The 16,858-nt window shown below is 41.9% G+C and overlaps 1 protein-coding gene across 1 annotated transcript in view; it reads right to left on the bottom strand.

Moving 5' to 3' along the window:
• Positions 1 to 16,858, bottom strand: part of SPTBN5 (spectrin beta, non-erythrocytic 5) — a 142,168-nt gene that overhangs the window by 13,389 nt on the left and 111,921 nt on the right. The window contains exons 52-61 of the mRNA XM_074955658.1: positions 14,674 to 14,886; positions 11,790 to 11,986; positions 10,930 to 11,134; positions 9,961 to 10,155; positions 9,040 to 9,195; positions 7,229 to 7,446; positions 5,132 to 5,321; positions 3,634 to 3,810; positions 2,390 to 2,494; positions 1,275 to 1,883 (exon numbers count right to left, since the gene is read on the bottom strand). Coding sequence (XP_074811759.1) covers positions 1,275 to 1,883; positions 2,390 to 2,494; positions 3,634 to 3,810; positions 5,132 to 5,321; positions 7,229 to 7,446; positions 9,040 to 9,195; positions 9,961 to 10,155; positions 10,930 to 11,134; positions 11,790 to 11,986; positions 14,674 to 14,886 — 2,265 coding nt within the window. The remainder of the gene's footprint in view (positions 1 to 1,274; positions 1,884 to 2,389; positions 2,495 to 3,633; positions 3,811 to 5,131; positions 5,322 to 7,228; positions 7,447 to 9,039; positions 9,196 to 9,960; positions 10,156 to 10,929; positions 11,135 to 11,789; positions 11,987 to 14,673; positions 14,887 to 16,858) is intronic.

Below are 16,858 nucleotides of genomic sequence, written 5' to 3'. Positions count from 1 at the left end.
AAAAATAAGCATCAATATTATCCATCTAAATTATTTAAAAAAAACCCTCAGATTCTGCCAAGCCTAATAATAATGCATATGCACAAAGGAGCCAGATTAAGGTTGCACAGACAACCTTTATTTGATCTAGAGTTAAGTGAAAACTTTCCAATGAATCAGGTTTCCACTGGAAAATGCTGATTAGACAAAATGGAAACGTTGCAGGAGTACATTAATTTTGTCAAAATTTTCTGTGGAAAGTTATTGAAATGATTCATTTTAACTTTATCATTTTGGGATGAAATGAGATTGAGAAATCTCAGAATTTCCCACAGGAAGGAAATTCTATTTTTCAGTCAGCTTTAATTCTGGCATTTCTTAACGTCTGAATGCTTACTTTGAGACCTTAATAAAGTTCTTTAATGTATTTTTAATGTATTAGGACATAGAACCTTTACTGTTCAAACTTGTTCTAACTGGCTGCATAATTAAAGCAATATTCTTTTTGTGTATCAGTCTCCTTCAATCTTACACAAAAAACCCACCTGTGTGCAGTCAAATCAGGTAGCTACATGCAAAATATAAATTACCAAAGGCATAAGTTTATCTAGTTTGGCACTCACTATTTGCACAAGCAAATGAGAGGTTCAGTGGATGCAACTGGGCAAATGTTTGGTCCTATAGATTAATATTTGCATTTTTCAATTAAGTCAGTTTATTTTGAATACTATTTGTTATTCATTAAAGTGAAGAGTGATATATGGCAAGATATATTTTCTGGGACATAAATTCAATTAAAATATTACTGGACAAGATTTAACCTGACAGTCTCATGGAGATTAGATGTCATGCCAAGTATGTGTAAAGAAAGTATCAGTCAGAATAGATGCTTCTTGGCTTCAGGGGAAAGACGTTTTTGTGAGCAACCTACTCCTCTTAGCGAAAGAGACAGAATATCACTCATTGCCATATTAGGTAGCAATAATGTCTATTGAAGTGAGGCATTTAAAAGATTCCATAGACTGCAGGCATACAACCGCTTTACATCACTATCTTTCTGGATAATTTAGAAAGTATATAGCAATGGCACATTAAGTGTTTCTTGCTGCTTGGATCCACTCGGGATATATATGTATATGGTCAATCTTTGTAGTTTTCTCACACTCCTTAAGCTGTAGGCCTACATCATACTATACAGTGGGGAATATGTGCCACACGAATACCATCTAGATATAGATCTGGGTATTGCTTCAATGGGGTGGCTGTAGACATTCGGTGAATGCAGATGAACTTACCAAAAGGTCATTTTCTGACTTCTCAAGAGAGGAACTGGACTGTGGTAAATGTGGAGAAAGATCTAATGAACTTTGGCTAGACCTAGGTGGAGTCTTCACAACTTTTATTTCCAGGTTAGAGACGGGGTAGTTGCTAAGGTTTTTCTCACGGGGTGATAAGAGGTCCTTGGAATATGGTTCTAACAAACTGGTGGCAGTTTGTCTGTTTACTGGACTGGGAGGAGAGATGTGGCTTCCCAAGGATGTTACTTGCAGGCCCATCAGTTTTGGTGTAGGTTGAGTGTTAATCTCACTGAGCCTCGTCACAGCTTTCGTTTCTCCATTGGTGCTGGGCAACATCTCTGGATTTTCCCCAGACCCGAATTGCTGGAATGCCTCTGTGGACTTTTGGACTGGAGAGACAATAGTTTCAAGGGGATCCCTCAAGGCGAGGCTGGATGAGGAGGATAGAGATGGCAATGGTCTAGTTCTCTTTATCTCTATCAGTCTTGAGGATGGCATTCTTCTGTCTGAGGGCTTCCTTCTCAGAGACGGGACCCTAATGATTTTCCCTCTCTCCTTTTGCCCATTCTCCTCAGCATAAATCTGCTTCAGTATCTTCATTTCCCTCTGCAAGACACAAGGGTTACATGTCTGATCTATAAGTGCACATGTAAACTGAAGTTAGGATTACCTTCAGATGCATTTCTATTGGCCTTTATAAAAATGTATCTGACAGCCTGGGGCCCACCTTCTACTATGGATTCCCAGCCCTGGGAACTCTAAGCAGCTAGACGTCTGTAGTCCAAACTGTATTGTCCTCTTCTTCCCAAGGCCTCTTCCTATGCTCACAGCCTTCCTTTCTGCCCTCCTGCTCTCGACAGAGCACTAGGTCCCAGGTCTGCTCTCCCTGGAGTCTTCCTCAGTCAATCTAGTCTTCTCTGAATTACAGTCTGCTCTTATTTTCCCAGCAGGTCTCCTCTTAGTCACCTGGTCCTTTACCATTAATCTCCATGTCGGGAGGTGAGCTGAGTTTAGCACAGGAGCAGCTAAGCCCCAACCTCCTAAAAAGTCCATCTCACCCCATGACAAACCTCTGCCTCATTTACTAATCCATCAGTCATCTTCCCCCTCACCTTTGTCTTCCTATTCAGTTGTACAAACTTCTCCTCTTGGGCTGCAAGCATCTTCTCAAAGTCCCGGTGTTTCTTCAGTAGTTCCTCTACGTCAGACACTGAATCCTGAGTGGAAAAAAAAATCAACAATAGATACAGGAATACAGTGAGACAAAAATAACTGTTCCTGAAAAGACTATGACTGAGATTTTCAAAGCAAATGAGTACATTTAGCCACATAACTCCCTTTAAAATTAATGAGAGTTTGTGTCTAAATCCCCTAGCTGGCTTTCAAAATCTCAACCTACTCTTCTAAAATGAGTGGTCCCTGGGCTGAATGTGGTACATGAAAATAAAAAGGCTAACTTGACAAGACTTCTTTCTCCCCAGCTGCTGGCTTTGCCAGCCATCAGCACCCTTACTGGAACTCACCAGTACAGCCCTCACTGGAATGCAGTATCTTTCACAGTGAAATGATCCTCTGTAAGAGTCACTAATTGTTTAAAAATGTTGCGATTCATGTGAAGCTTCTCTCCCTCCTTCTGCTCTGTGCTGTGGAATAAAGACCCTGCAATATCACCACCAGCATGGCTTGCATAAGGTACCATGATTTCCATGTGGTATCCTGGCTGCTACAATATAATCAATGGCACCCAGGATAAACTCCTGGATTACAGTTTATGGCAGACACATGGTTTACTCCTGTCTTGCCCCCTGCCCACGACCACAGCAGGGATCTCACAACTGAGCTTCTGTTGCCCCTGCATTGGGCCTCCATGCCCAAGTGCATGGCAGTGTCATTCCACCCTCTCAGCCACAGAAAAAAAAGCTGTTGAAGCTGGTGCAAGAACAGAGATTTCTAGGGCAAGCCGGAAAAGCCATGTACACAAACCCTCCCACCCCCCAAGAGAGGAAAAAATCACCCCTTCTCTTCAAATCAGGCTCACTCCCTCATATGAAGGAGTAAGAATCTTCTTCTGGATCCCTAACTAGACTAAGGAAGGGGTAGGAATTCTCCCCCATCTTTTGCCAAACAGGTCACTACTCCATTAGTTACTTTTCCTGCCCCAGGCTAAACCCTTTAAAAGGACATAGCACCTACCTTTTGAAAATCCCAAAGCTGAATTACTCAGCCATCAATGTCTGGACTGTGATTAACATAAAACAGAATCTCTCAGGGGTGGGGTTGCCTGAGATGGTGCACAATTCAAGTAGTCTGCCTATACAGAGAGGCATTTTAATAGTGTTATACTGTTTTTACTCACCCCATAGCTAGGATCTGAGAGAAAGCTCTCCTTGGCAGCCAGCCATGCCTCTGCTTGCTCCATCTCTCGCCGTAGTAATTGGATCTCCCAGTTTTCCTCATACAGCTCCTTCCTCACATCCCAGCTCTCCTTCACCTTCTTCATCAGCTCTGACAGCTCTGACAGTTTTTCCTCAATCTAGGAAAACAACATTTACAATATAGAGAGATAAAAGATCCACTTAGACTTTCATTTGACAGCCATCTACCTTGTAATCTGACCATGTGACCCATACATGACCTCCAGAGAACTTTGTGGTCCCAACCTAGGGTGAACAGATAGCAAGTGTAAAAAAACCGGGACAGGGGGTGGGGAGTAATAGGTGCCTATGTAAGAAAAAGCCCCCAAAATTGGGACTGTTCCTATAAAATTGGGACATCTGGTCACCCCATCCCAACCTAATTTAGAAAGGAAGTTTGAGCCTGCTTTTTGCTTGACTGAATTAATTTAGCCTCGTACTATATTCTGTATCTGTATGCGTATTCCATGTATGGCAGGAACAGTACTTTGCTGTATATTCTTCCAGGCCACACTTAACTCAGATGTTGCAGTGTGTAACTTATAATACTGAACTAATGGGTACCCACACAACAAAACAAATTCATCTGGCCATGGCATGACAACACTGATTTATCTTTTATACCAGTGGAAAACTGTCTAGTCCTCTCTGCAGCAAAGTTTGCAACAGAAATGAGATCTTTCACAAATTCCAGAGACTCTTAACGTCATGATCTCCAGGTCCAATTACAATCTCCAGCCAAGCTTGGGGTCATTGTAATGGTCAAATTCTGAAATTACATAGATAACAGGATCTTAGAGTTTTTCAAAGTTACGTCTCGCCCTTTTCTCCTTTGTAAAACTTCTGAAGAATCCCATATTCTCTGAAGTGTGCAAAGACATCACCCCACTCTGTATTTCTTCTGTATTGTATTGCATTCTATTTATCCTATTTCTTGTTCATTTAGACAATAAGATTTAAGGGATGGTATTCGTGTGGCACATATTCTCCACTGTATAGTGTGATGTAGGCCTACAGCACAGCATAAACAATCACCAGCAATATTTCAATCTAGGTATTGTTGTAATTTTACAGGTTAGCTTCAGAGTCGATTTTGAAGGAGATAGGAACAACTCTAAATGGTGTTCCACTTATTCAGGTCTCTATGCAAAATTTGTCTTCATATTTAATATTAAAGAATCTGTTTTTCCTATCTACCTTCTCTGTTTTGAAGGACAGATATATGTGAAAACCGCTGAGAGGCACGAACTCTCTGGGGGGGGCTCTGAAGTATAAGTTTCCTCCTGAACACTTACTGAATGTTCTTTATATATGGTAGTATTTCTGGCAGGGATGCTTCACTTAGACTTCTATAATATTGTAATTAAGGTGTTTGCCCACTAAGTTTGTTTCCTTACCTGACTCTGATTTTTTAAAATGTTTAACCCATCATCAGCATACCTCCATGGACATGAAGTGTCCGTTCTTCACCAGGTTGTTCCCTGCCTGCTGCATATCTTCATATTTTAGCCACTGCTTCTCTATTTCACGCTTATACTCTTCATGGTGCTTGATTAACAGCTCAGCACCAAGAACATCGCTTGCTAGTTCCTCAGATATCACCAGTGCATGCATCTCATTAGCCCAAACCCTACGGAAAGGAATCAAATGGAGTCAGTGAACACCAAAAGCTGCTGAGGATAAAAATGGAATGACTCACAAAGACTCAGACACACCTACAAACTTATACATCCACACTGAGATAGGCACAGATTTACAAGCCCTTATTTACATACAAGGGACACACATATGCACACACACTGGTAGATATCCACATCCATATGCACATTTACACACTCAAGGGACACACTCCAGTGCATAAACATACATTCAGACATACCCTGGCCCCATCAATAATTATATTATACTTACGGGACAAACATGATACACGTTCAGATAGTTAGAGAAGGGAATCATGAGACTACATGCACTGAAGAATATCTCCTGTATATATTCACAATGCTTTTATGCACTGGGCATTGATATGCCTACTTAAAGTTTCACATTCTGTCATGCACAAGAATACTTAAGACATACACAGGGCACACATGCATGAAATCATATTCACTCACAAATTTAGGAAAAGCATGCACCCACAAGGCCACAGCCTCCACAGGCATAAAACACGGTAGCTCCATTGACTCCAATGGAGCTGATTAACAGCAGCTGAGGAGCTACCTCACAGCAGGGTATCCCCACCTACACACACTTACGCACAATATTCCTAAACCAAGAACACATTTGTATTCTTGGGAAAATACTCATAATACTTAATAGAGCTGGTCAAACATTTTCTGATGAAACATTTTTCATGGAAAATGCCGTTTCACTGAAATAGAAACATTCTACAGGAACTCGGAGATGTGGAAAAAAAATGGGTTTAGAAAAAACATCACAATGGAGTGTTTTGATTTTGAAATTTAATTTACAACATAAAAAATTAAAAACAGTTGAAATTAAAATGGAACGTTTTGATTTAATCAGAAAGAAATGTTGCCATTGACCCAAAACAGAATTGTTTTCAGTTTGTGGGAAATTTCAAAATTCAATGTTTTGCTCAAATTTGGAACAAAACCCAGTTTCAAAATCATGGAATTCCCTGCAAAAGAGAAATTCCGGTACCCACACTGCTCTTTTATTTACGCAGAAGGGAAACAACAGCAGGCACATGCAAGCAATATTATTTATATTATCTCTCTCCCTGCTCCCACTCAAAATACTTCAATTTTTGTACATGCTTGAAATAGCTGTGTTAAGATTGCCTGTGAAATGCTTGTGCTGACTCTTAGACATGTGAGCAATGGGGTCTGTACAGCTGCACAGGGCATTGGAGTTTCAGATTCATAGATACTAAGGTCAGAAGGGACCATTATGATCATCTAGTCCGACCTCCTGCACAACGCAGGCCACAGAATCTCACCCACCCACTCCTGTGAAAAACCCCTCACCTATGTCTGAGCTACTGAAGTCCTCAAATCGTGGTTTAAAGACTTCAAGGAGCAGAGAATCCTCCAGCAAGTGACCCAGGCCCCATGCTACAGAGGAAGGCGAAAAACCTCCAGGGCCTGAGGAAAGCACTCTGCCCTCATGCAGAATCAACAATATTTGGAAACCAAACCCCAAAGTACTGAACTACCCAAAGTGCTTGATTTTCCAAGACACTAGAGGTATTATCTAAGTTGTCCAAAATCTGGCGGGTCTGTAACACTGTGCTGAAATAGAGTGGTATGGTCCCATGTGCTAGACACATCCAATATGTGATAGGCTCCAGAAACAACCCTATTAGTTTGAACCAAAATATCTGTTCTTTTCTACAGTGGGATCAACTCTGGCCACTGCAGCTGAAAAGATGCTTTGCATTATCATTTAAGGGGAGCCATAAGCAAGTTGCAGAGAGACAGGGGCAGGCATGGCCTATGTCAAGTGTCTAATTTAGAAGACTGCACTGGGGAAAACAAAAATAAGGCCCCATTGTCAGACAAAGGACCCTACACATACATTAGCTCCCTGCAGTCGTTGAAGTAGACCTGGACCTGTTCTGCCTGGTGCAGCCTCTCCTTCCTCTCCAGAGACTTCCTGTCAAGTTTCTCCCAGCATTCATCCACCTCTGTGAGTCTCTCCATTATATTCTCCCTGGCCTGAGGGTAGAGCTGGCTGAGACGCCGAGCCTCCCCTTGGATCCGCTCCAGCTCTTTCATGATGGCTGCAAGGTCTCTCTGGAACACAGAAGTGATTGATCACAAGACCTAACTGAGAGCATTAGGTTCTGCTTCAGCACTGACACTGCAGAGAAATAATCCTGAAAGCAGATCTCAGATTGTTCTTGACCTTTAGGCTCCTTCCACCCAGTTGATCCCACAGAGTGAGAAATTACCTCATTACTTTGCCTGCTGCCAGTTACCTTCTAGGATTCACCTACATTCACCATTGAACAAGCTTGTTCAGAGCCGTCATGAAGGACACTGCAGTAAGGTAGAAGATACCTTGGGAGCCTCACTTGCTGGGCCAGCAAAAACTCTGTTTCTAATATAAATGATGTATTTGGGGGGAGGTCAGGGAGGAGTCAGCTGATTTGACTGGGGGAAGAGGTACTACCCTGTAATGCAGACCAGTGATACTGGGGCTGGCTTTGAAGGAAGAGGGAAGGAATAGGGTGAGGATTAGGAGAGAGAAAAAGTCAGGAAAGTAAGTGTGCAACAAGTCCCAGCAGAACATCTGCTTTCCAAAATTTAATCTTTTATTTTTGTTTTGAGATCAGACTGTTCTCAAAACCTAGAGGAAGTCTGGCATGTTCAGAACACACCCCGATATTCCTTCCCCATCTCCGCAGCACCCCAGCTGTTGTCTTAGGGATCATCTCAAGTCTCCTGCTCTCTCAGTCCTTTTTTCTGCCTCTCCCTCATCTGGCCTAATCATCATAAATACCTACTGCCAGCCCACAGGGATTGTCTGCTCCCAATCCCAGAACCTGTGACACCATTTAAGTTGAAAAATAAGAAATTTAGGTACAGCAAAATCTAGGCTCACCATGCTCCCTTAGGCTGAGTGTTACCTTCACAGGACTAGCAGTTCCTGCTGGCCTAAGGAGTGAGAAATCACATCCCAGAATTCAACATGGTTCTTTTGAATGGCAACAAAATATCAGGCTCTGATGGCCTCTTTTCTAGCAATGGGCTGGCAGTACCAGGAGCCACTGATATTGCAGTGCTAGAGACTCCACATCCACTTCAAACTAAGGCTTTGAACTTATTTGGGCTTGGGTTGGAATTTAGTTTTGAAACCTATTAAGTGAAGTGAAAAATACAGTAAGTAGTACTGTGGAGTTCCTTGCCAGAGGATGTTATGAAGGCCAAGACTATAACAGGGTTCAAAAAAGAAATAGATAAGTTCATGGAGGATAGGTCCATCAATGGCTATTAGCCAGGATGGGCAGGGATGGTGTCCCTAGCCTCCATTTGCCAGAAGCTGGGAATGGCCGACAGGGGATGGATCACTTGATGATAACCTGTTCATTCCCTCTGGGGCACATGGCATTGCCCAGTGTCGGAAGACAGGATAAGGGGCTATATGGACCTTTGGTCTGACCCAGTATGGCCGTTCTTATGTTCTTACTAATATTGTTTCATGATGTTAAAAGCAGGATGAAAGGCCTCTTGCATGAGGCACCATGGCCACTGCAGTAATGGATCAGACATGTTTTCCATAGCTCTGTAAACAGAGCAGCCTAAGATGCCATTGAGTCAGGTGCGGGTCTCCTGGTTTTATTAATTTATGTTTTTCTCCCGGTGTTTCAAGGCTGTACCACTTACCTCCACTCCTTCATGCTGGCTGAGGAGGGTCTGCACACCGGGCAGGTCATATCCATAATCATCTATGTCCACCACTGCCTCTTTCTCCTGCATCCAGCCCTTGAGCTCATCCACATCATGGTCATACTGGTGAACTTGCTGGGCTGCTCTTAGATTCTGAACAAAGAAATGGTTCTCTAATGGCATCATCCACTATGCACGGTCACACTCTGCTCTGATGCTAAGGAGCCTAAAGTGACACACTGATGCAAAGTATGGTAACACTGGAGCTGCTGAGTTGTTCAGAGGCACATGGTTAAAAATACTATAATAAATATTTACCTTTATTCCAAGATCAAAAACCTGTTTTTAAAAAACAGCTAAAGCTGCTAAGATAATAATAATGTACTTAAGTGCCACATCATTTAACCCCATGTGCTTAACAACAAGGAAATTAATAGTTAAGGACATCATATATTTTACTTTGTGCACATAACAAACACAAACATTGGGTCAAATCCTGGGCCCTGTTCTGTGTGTTACCATATTTATCTGAAGCTGCAGGAAGCTTAGGGAGACAGAATATATTGGAACTGGCCAGAAGATTGGACCTGAAACTTATCTTCTTATGCAAAGTGTTAAAGGATTTTAAGGACCACAAGTGATTAGTTTTCAGTTTTAAGCCTCATCTGAAAGATGTTCTATATGTAATAACCGGTAAATACTAACCCATTTTTATCAAGGATAATGCACAGGTCAACAAAGGCTATAAGGCAATATTTGAACTAAAAAAGAGAGCTGTCTGCAACACCCTTTCCGCTATTACAACAAATGCATTCCGTGAGCAGCAGTGGCACTGGCCTGATGAGTCAGAAAGGGAAGTAGGAACATTTAGGAGCTTTAGTGCTCAAAGAGCATTTTATATAGTTGTGCTCGTCATACCTCTGTCCTTGTCTGGATGGCTTGGCATAGTCTCTCCCAGGTGTCATTGACCTGATGGGTCCTCCTCTGGATATCTCCTATCTGGCTGTGGCACTCTTTCTCCAGGTGGGATGCTAATTCATTTATCGAGAAAACCTTAGCATGTCCCAGAGGTTTCACCTCCTTTATAAAATCTTCAAACTTTTTCTCCAGCATCTGCAGAAAAAGGATGTGGAGGCAGATTCAAATATGAAGAACTTCCACAACCCTGTGCCGCCAACCATGAAGGAGGCAAAGGGAACTGATCACTTCTCTGCCATGTCCTACAAAACTTTCCTGCAGTGTAAATCACTTAGCAAACTCAGATTTCCTCCACTCATCCCCTGAACAAAGCACCTCTTGCTGTGAGAAATCAACATCTTATGTCACACAGAGGAGATCACCTACCTCCTTGATGGCCTGATATGTCAACCAAGAACGACAAACCAAGAGCAGGAATGAAAATGCAAACAATTCAGCCTCTCCCCACAAGCAATAGTTGCTGAAAGTATACATTCAATGAAGCAAGTATAAATTACACCTCTCTGCACCAGCGTGCCTTCAAAGGAAATTAACCTTGAGGTAAGCAATTAGTGGTATGGATGCTCTGTCTCAGGCTTTTCTGCTGAGGGCGCTACAGGTTTACAACCAGAACCCCAGTTTCCAGCCCCTTTCTAGCCAGTGCTGGGCTCCATTTTGGCCTTCTACAGCCCTCTGCCACAGAGAAAAAGAGGATGCGACAGCTTTCTGCTGCCCCAACTTTCTCCTCTGGTCGACGCTGCTGCAGAGAGTCCTGCAAATGGGTTAACCAGGCAAAAATTAGACCCAATGTGTTTAACAGAGAATCTGATTTTGCTTCATTTTTGTCTGTATATTGTGCTTCAATGCCACCAGCTATACATACAATAAAGCTAATACCTTCCCTGTTCTACCAGACAGGAAGCTTTTTACCTCAACATCTTCCAAGTCCTGCCCATAGTCATCTGATTCCGCCACAGCCAGTCTGCTGGAAAGCCAGGCATCCACTAACTGGATCTCTCTCTCAAACTGGTACAATTGGTATTGTTCCTGTAAGTGTCTCCTCTGGGTCTCAGCTCTCTGTAGGAGAGACTTGTAGCTTGCTAGGACAGCCTGGAGCTTCAGAAGCATGGCTGGACTGCAAAGAATAACAATCAGCAGCCACGTCATTGGGTAGAGTACTTAGCTAGTAAAAACTATTTCTGTTACTATGTTGGTACAGTGTCTCTTTTGCCCTCTAGTGCTGTCAAAGCTGAACCTGCAGCAGCTCAAATACAAGAAAAAGGAAGAATCTAATGATAGGGTAAATTATGTTAGGAGTGTGAGAACCAATTGGTTCAGGAAATTAAAATATCTATTTCAGAGAATGCTCCTTCTCCCCCTCTTTCCCACCCCCCCCGACAGAAAAACATATTGGAAAGAGAAAGGTAATGAATTATGAAGAATACTGATTTGCTTAATTCCCAGGCATGGTGATCTCAGATCCTTTAAACAAATGAGGTCTGGATGAGAACTGCTGAGAGTAGGCAGGAGCCAGAGAAACTAGGCTAAGATCTATAACCTTTTGATGCTTGTTATGTGGTTCTGTTGCATTTTCTGAACAACAGGAAATCATGAAAATGAAAGGTATGTTTTTGTTGGCGTGAGAAAGAAATCGTTTAAAATGTCGCCTGACAACAGTGTTTCTGACAGAGTCACTGAATGGTTAATGGGCGTTGCTCTTCTTTTCAGTTTGTACCTCTCTAGCAGGTTTCTGTTAGAAGCGGAACAGCAATCCAGTTCCTTTTTCCTACCTCTCTGGGTTGTTGCTGTTTATTAGGTTGGTGCCAGTCTCCTGAAGCTTCTCAATGCGGGGCTTGAACCCTTCCATATCCAGCTTGGTAGCCTCCAGTTTACGAAGCAACCCCTGGGTGGTTTCTTCGTTCTTCCCACAGTCAGATGACTCAAGGATGAACCCCCTCTCTGTCATCCAGGACTCCACTTCCAAAAGCTGTTGGAAATTCAGGGATAAACTTGAGACACAGATATTCACGCGTGAGAAAGAAACCTGGAAAGCAGTAATGCCCAAGAGACCCTAAAGGTGATAGTGGACAGCAACCTAGATGTGACCTTGCAATGCAATATAGTAGCTTTCATTCTGAAAATTGTGAGACTAAACCCAGTCCTCAGAGTCATGTAGTTGGCCCCCATTGTGGTAACTGGGGAAGCAGTTTTTTCATCTCCCTCCTATCTGTATAAGTACTTACCAAATATGAAAAGTCACAAGAATAGTTTGGGATTCTGATTTAATCCTGTTCCACTCTAAGAACTCTCACCAGTTAGCACTGTGGACATCTGATCTATGGTGGTGTTCAGCTACCACTCAGAGCCAAGAAAGCTGACAAAGGCCTGCTTCATTCAGTGTCTGAATTCTACCTGACTGGCACTGCTTAGCATGGTTGGGCCTTCTGCATAGCATAACAACCAGTTGCAACTGGCTCTTTTCAGAGCCTCTTAAAGGCACAGTTCCACAAATGATCCTTTAAAATGTGGACAGCACGAGAGCCTCATGATATAATGGATATATGGGACTGATATGCCTTGAATGATTAATAAGTAATGATTCCATCAGGGCCTTAAAATTAGAAACACTATCCACCTCTGTTTATCCCACAATAGGATCCACCTATGAAGACAATAAGAAAATGGTTCACATCATGTGAGACGCTCTGTCTAAAGACCCACATATCAGCTAAGGTCAGGCATTCCCCTCCCCGACTATAGATACTTAAATGGCTAAATGAGGGTATTGTGAATCACCTAGGCAAGAATCTCTCATTATTTGCATAGGTGTAAATTTCTTTCTCCCTCCCAACCTAGGTAAAATATTCCAAGTTACCAAACACTCTGCTTTCCACATGGAGTGGGTCAAGGCAAGAAATGGGTGGGGAAGCTGCCAGTTAAAGAAACTAGAAATGTGGCTGTAAGAGTGAAGGTTAAATTGGGCAAACTGTTACCACAAGAAATCCAAGCCATATGTTTTCACCCCAAATTATAAACTATACATTGTTTTCTTGTAAATCAAATATACCATGAATAATCTGTCTTTCACCCCAAATTAGAATCTGCACATTTGTTTGCCTTCTGAGTTAGATTTATAGCCTTCTATATGCGGCAAAGGCCTCTTGTTCTATTGTAAGTCCTAAATAATGTGAAATGCTTAGTATAATCAGAGAATGCACAGAGTATGTCCTCCAAATTTAGAAGGTTATAAGGATTGTTGGTTTTCATTGTAAATAATTGTTGCAGTCTAGAACTAACAGGAATTGTCTGGCACAAGGAAGGAGAAATGTTGAAAGACATTAACTAGGGTATAACTTTGGGATATTAAGAGAAATTGCTTAAAAGGGTGCTCCTGATTGATAGTAGGGGCAAATAATAAAATACAATCCTTGAAATGAATCAAATTTAAAAAGCCTCCAGACAAGAAAAGGATTAAGGAAATTTGTTATACACCAATGCCATCTTCTGGTTACCAGTGGAAGCAGCAGAGAAACTAAGAGCTGAAATCTGAGGCACGTGTCCCATAGGAATCACAGTGTCGCCCCCTCCAATGAGCCCTGATACTAGAGTGTAAAAATTGAGGCCATCATGTGTTCAGGGAGTAGACTGAACCCAACACAACAAGCTGCAGAATCCCAAGTGCGACCGACGCCCATGCCAGCCATGTGGAAGGACTCTCCCTCGTTCCCGGGTTCAGAGAAGTGCTTAATACGTGCGAGGGCTTGAGAGGGCTGAGCCTCAGCATCTCTAGGCTTGGCAGTTCATAGCCCCGGCACCTCTGGGCTTGACACGTCAGTTATGAAAATAAAAAAAAAATGCTTGAGCCCTGGCACCTTTTTCATTGCAAATTAAGTACTGGTTAAGAGGATAAGAAGAAGTGGTGAGATTTCATCTCAAAGTTTCTATTTCCCCTTCTATTCCTCAATAGAAATAGCTGTAGGTTATCTTGCTGAGTCTACACCTCTAGGGAGACCTCAAATAACCATATTTTAGATTCTAACGCCTTCATAAGTCCAAGCAAATTAGCCTAAGAGAGATTGAAAACAATAACCTTAAGCAATTGCTTTTAATATTCAAAACTTGTCCTTTTTTGGACCAGTCTAGTCCAAGAGAAGTAACCACACCCTTCAAAGTGGCTTAAAGACCAGTGGAACTTTGGAAGTGTGACAAATGTGTTAGGTAATAAAGAATCGAGAATTGTCGGTAATAAGAAATTTTGGTAATTTGCATTGTTCTTTGAGATAACTGCTGAGCCTCAACTCTAGTATGTAATCATTGCTTTCAGGACTGTATTGTGTGTGTAATATACACAACTGGTGTGTGTACATTTGAGTGGTGAACTGTTGATTATATATTTATGTGGTTCTGAATGAATTAATAAATTGTTGGTTGGTTAAGAATAAGCAAGTGTCCTGATTTGAGAAATACTGTTCAAGTTAAAAGCTGACCTGAAAAGAACCCAACATTAAACTAGTAAGCTAATGCTCCCTGGATTCAATAAAAAGGGGTTCTCCTATTGGATTCTATTATACATTGACAAACCTAATTTGTTAGATTTCAGCTTTAAAATCTAACTGGCACCCTGGCAAATTCGTAAATTGACCCCCTTTTGCACATACAATGAGTCTTTCTTACCTCACTGAGGAATTGATGGGCCTCATATGATTGCATGAGTCTCCTCCTCCTCTCTTGAGCCTCAGCCTTCAAGATTTCTACAGAGGCCTCCAGCTTCTTCAAAAGTTTCATGATCTCCTCGGAAGCAGAATGCCCACTCCTCACCAGCTTCTGCCCAGTGCTGACCACCACTTTTGTTAGAGCATCACGGCTGCTAATCTCATTCTCCAGGTTCTGGAAAGCACAAATGAGAGACCCCAAATGTAAGCAATGGAGATCTTTCTACTTATATACTGCACTTAGGAGCCCAGTCAATCAATTTAATAATTACAAATCAATGTCTTTTTCACATTTAAAGATGGGTCAAGGGTGCAAGGTTTAGATTCAGACCAGAACATATTGGAAACTGAGGAGTATTTGGACTAAGAGTTTTGTTTGGCTAGTTACAGAAAGAGAGGGTAGCTGCAAAGTTCAACTCCTGATCTAAACTTCCCTAAGGTTTTGAGGTAAAATAGCCTAACCACAAATACTTGTTACCAGAAGTAACCACCTGAAATGCCTACTTGAATCCATGGTTATGCCATGCTTCATGAGTTAATTAATGAACTTCTAGGAAACAGCCCCAATTTTCCATCAGTTCAGCAGCTAAATAAATGTTTCTAGTTCGTCAACATAATTCCTGGAAACACAGCTTTACCAAAATGGCATTTCGAAGCACAATAGGAACACACAGCGATGGCCAAGACAAGGAGATAATGGCAGGAGACATGAACTACTCAAACCAGCTCCCCAACACCCTCTTCCAGCCCAATGTTTGAAAACATCTGGTGTTTGCCAAACCAATTCATTTCATTCCTATGCACACACATTCCCACCCAATGGTGCTCTTCCTTGTCTTACTGGTGTAACTTAGACTTTATTCTCTTTGGGGTAGGGACTCGGTCTTCTTACTTGTCTGTCAAGAGGGCCAGGCATTCTGTAGGTAACAAAATGACAGCACCCTACACGCAAGGCATTTCCCAGAATTTCCCAGCCTGATGAAACAGTTCTGCTTAATTTGTAATTACTATGGAATTGAGCCAGAATGAGAGTTACACTGCAGTGTTACATTATGTAGAAGAGATTCCCTCTCTAGCAAGGAGCCATTCTTTTAGCTCAACTGGCAGATCACTTGTCTGTGAATGATGGGGCCATGATTCTAATCTTATCTTTAATTTCCTTTTATTAATCTCATAGGCAGCCACTATGTTGCTGAAAAGTGACACCATGTCTGACACCAACAGAACAGAATCCAGTATCAAACAGTTTGTACCGTGTATTAATAATAAGTCAGCAATGTGAAGAAGAACTTCACTATTTAATATTTAGGGACATGTTTTCAAAGCTCCTGTATTTGTACCCACAGGAAATGGAAACAGTGGTGTGTATAAACCCTACATTTATGCACACAAACTGAATATTTGTGTGAACACGATTGCTGTATATGCAGGTAAATACACATTTGCAGAGGCAGGTATTAGATATCTACTCACAAATTTCCTTCACACTCCTTTCTGTGCTAACAAAGGTGGGACTGAATTTTGAAAACTTGGCCCACCAGGACTAGAAATAAAACAGCAGTGTTCTTTAGAGGGTGAAACTAATCTCACAGTAGAGTGGAGACTGGTTCCTGATCTTTAACATGAGATCCCCCACACCACCAGCGTAAAAATGTCTAGTGGCCTCTAGTAACTAAAAGGTTCAGAACCGGAAATCTGAATTAAAAGCTTTGAGGGCCAATCTCTCATCCATCGGAAGAACTGGCAAAATGTCAGGAAGAGCAGGCCTATTTTGCCACTACACACTATTTCCCCCCAGACTAAAATTCTATTGAAATATTTTGAAACAGCAATAAATAACAAGGAGAATTTTGCAGCTTAAGATGTCATCACTACAGTCCCCCCCTCCCAGCCCAAGCTCCTTCCCCTGGCAAATCCAACCCCAATCATTCAGACCTTTCAGGGACCTAAACCTACCTCCCTACAATGTCAACATTCAGAATGTTTTTAAACAGAGTTTAAATGGAAGCATAAACTTGTCCCCACTTTCCATCCTGGTGAAATGAGCCTCCCGCACCAATTGCATGTTCTTAAAACGATATAAATTTTCCTATTTCATTTGTTCTATTTGACCATTCACTGGTCAAAATAAAATCTACATCAAACAT

This window comes from Natator depressus, chromosome 6 (genome assembly GCF_965152275.1).
Source record: "Natator depressus isolate rNatDep1 chromosome 6, rNatDep2.hap1, whole genome shotgun sequence".
Classification (NCBI taxonomy): domain Eukaryota; kingdom Metazoa; phylum Chordata; order Testudines; family Cheloniidae; genus Natator; species Natator depressus.
Note: the sequence above shows the minus strand (reverse complement) of the source record. Positions and strands in the feature narration are given on the sequence as shown.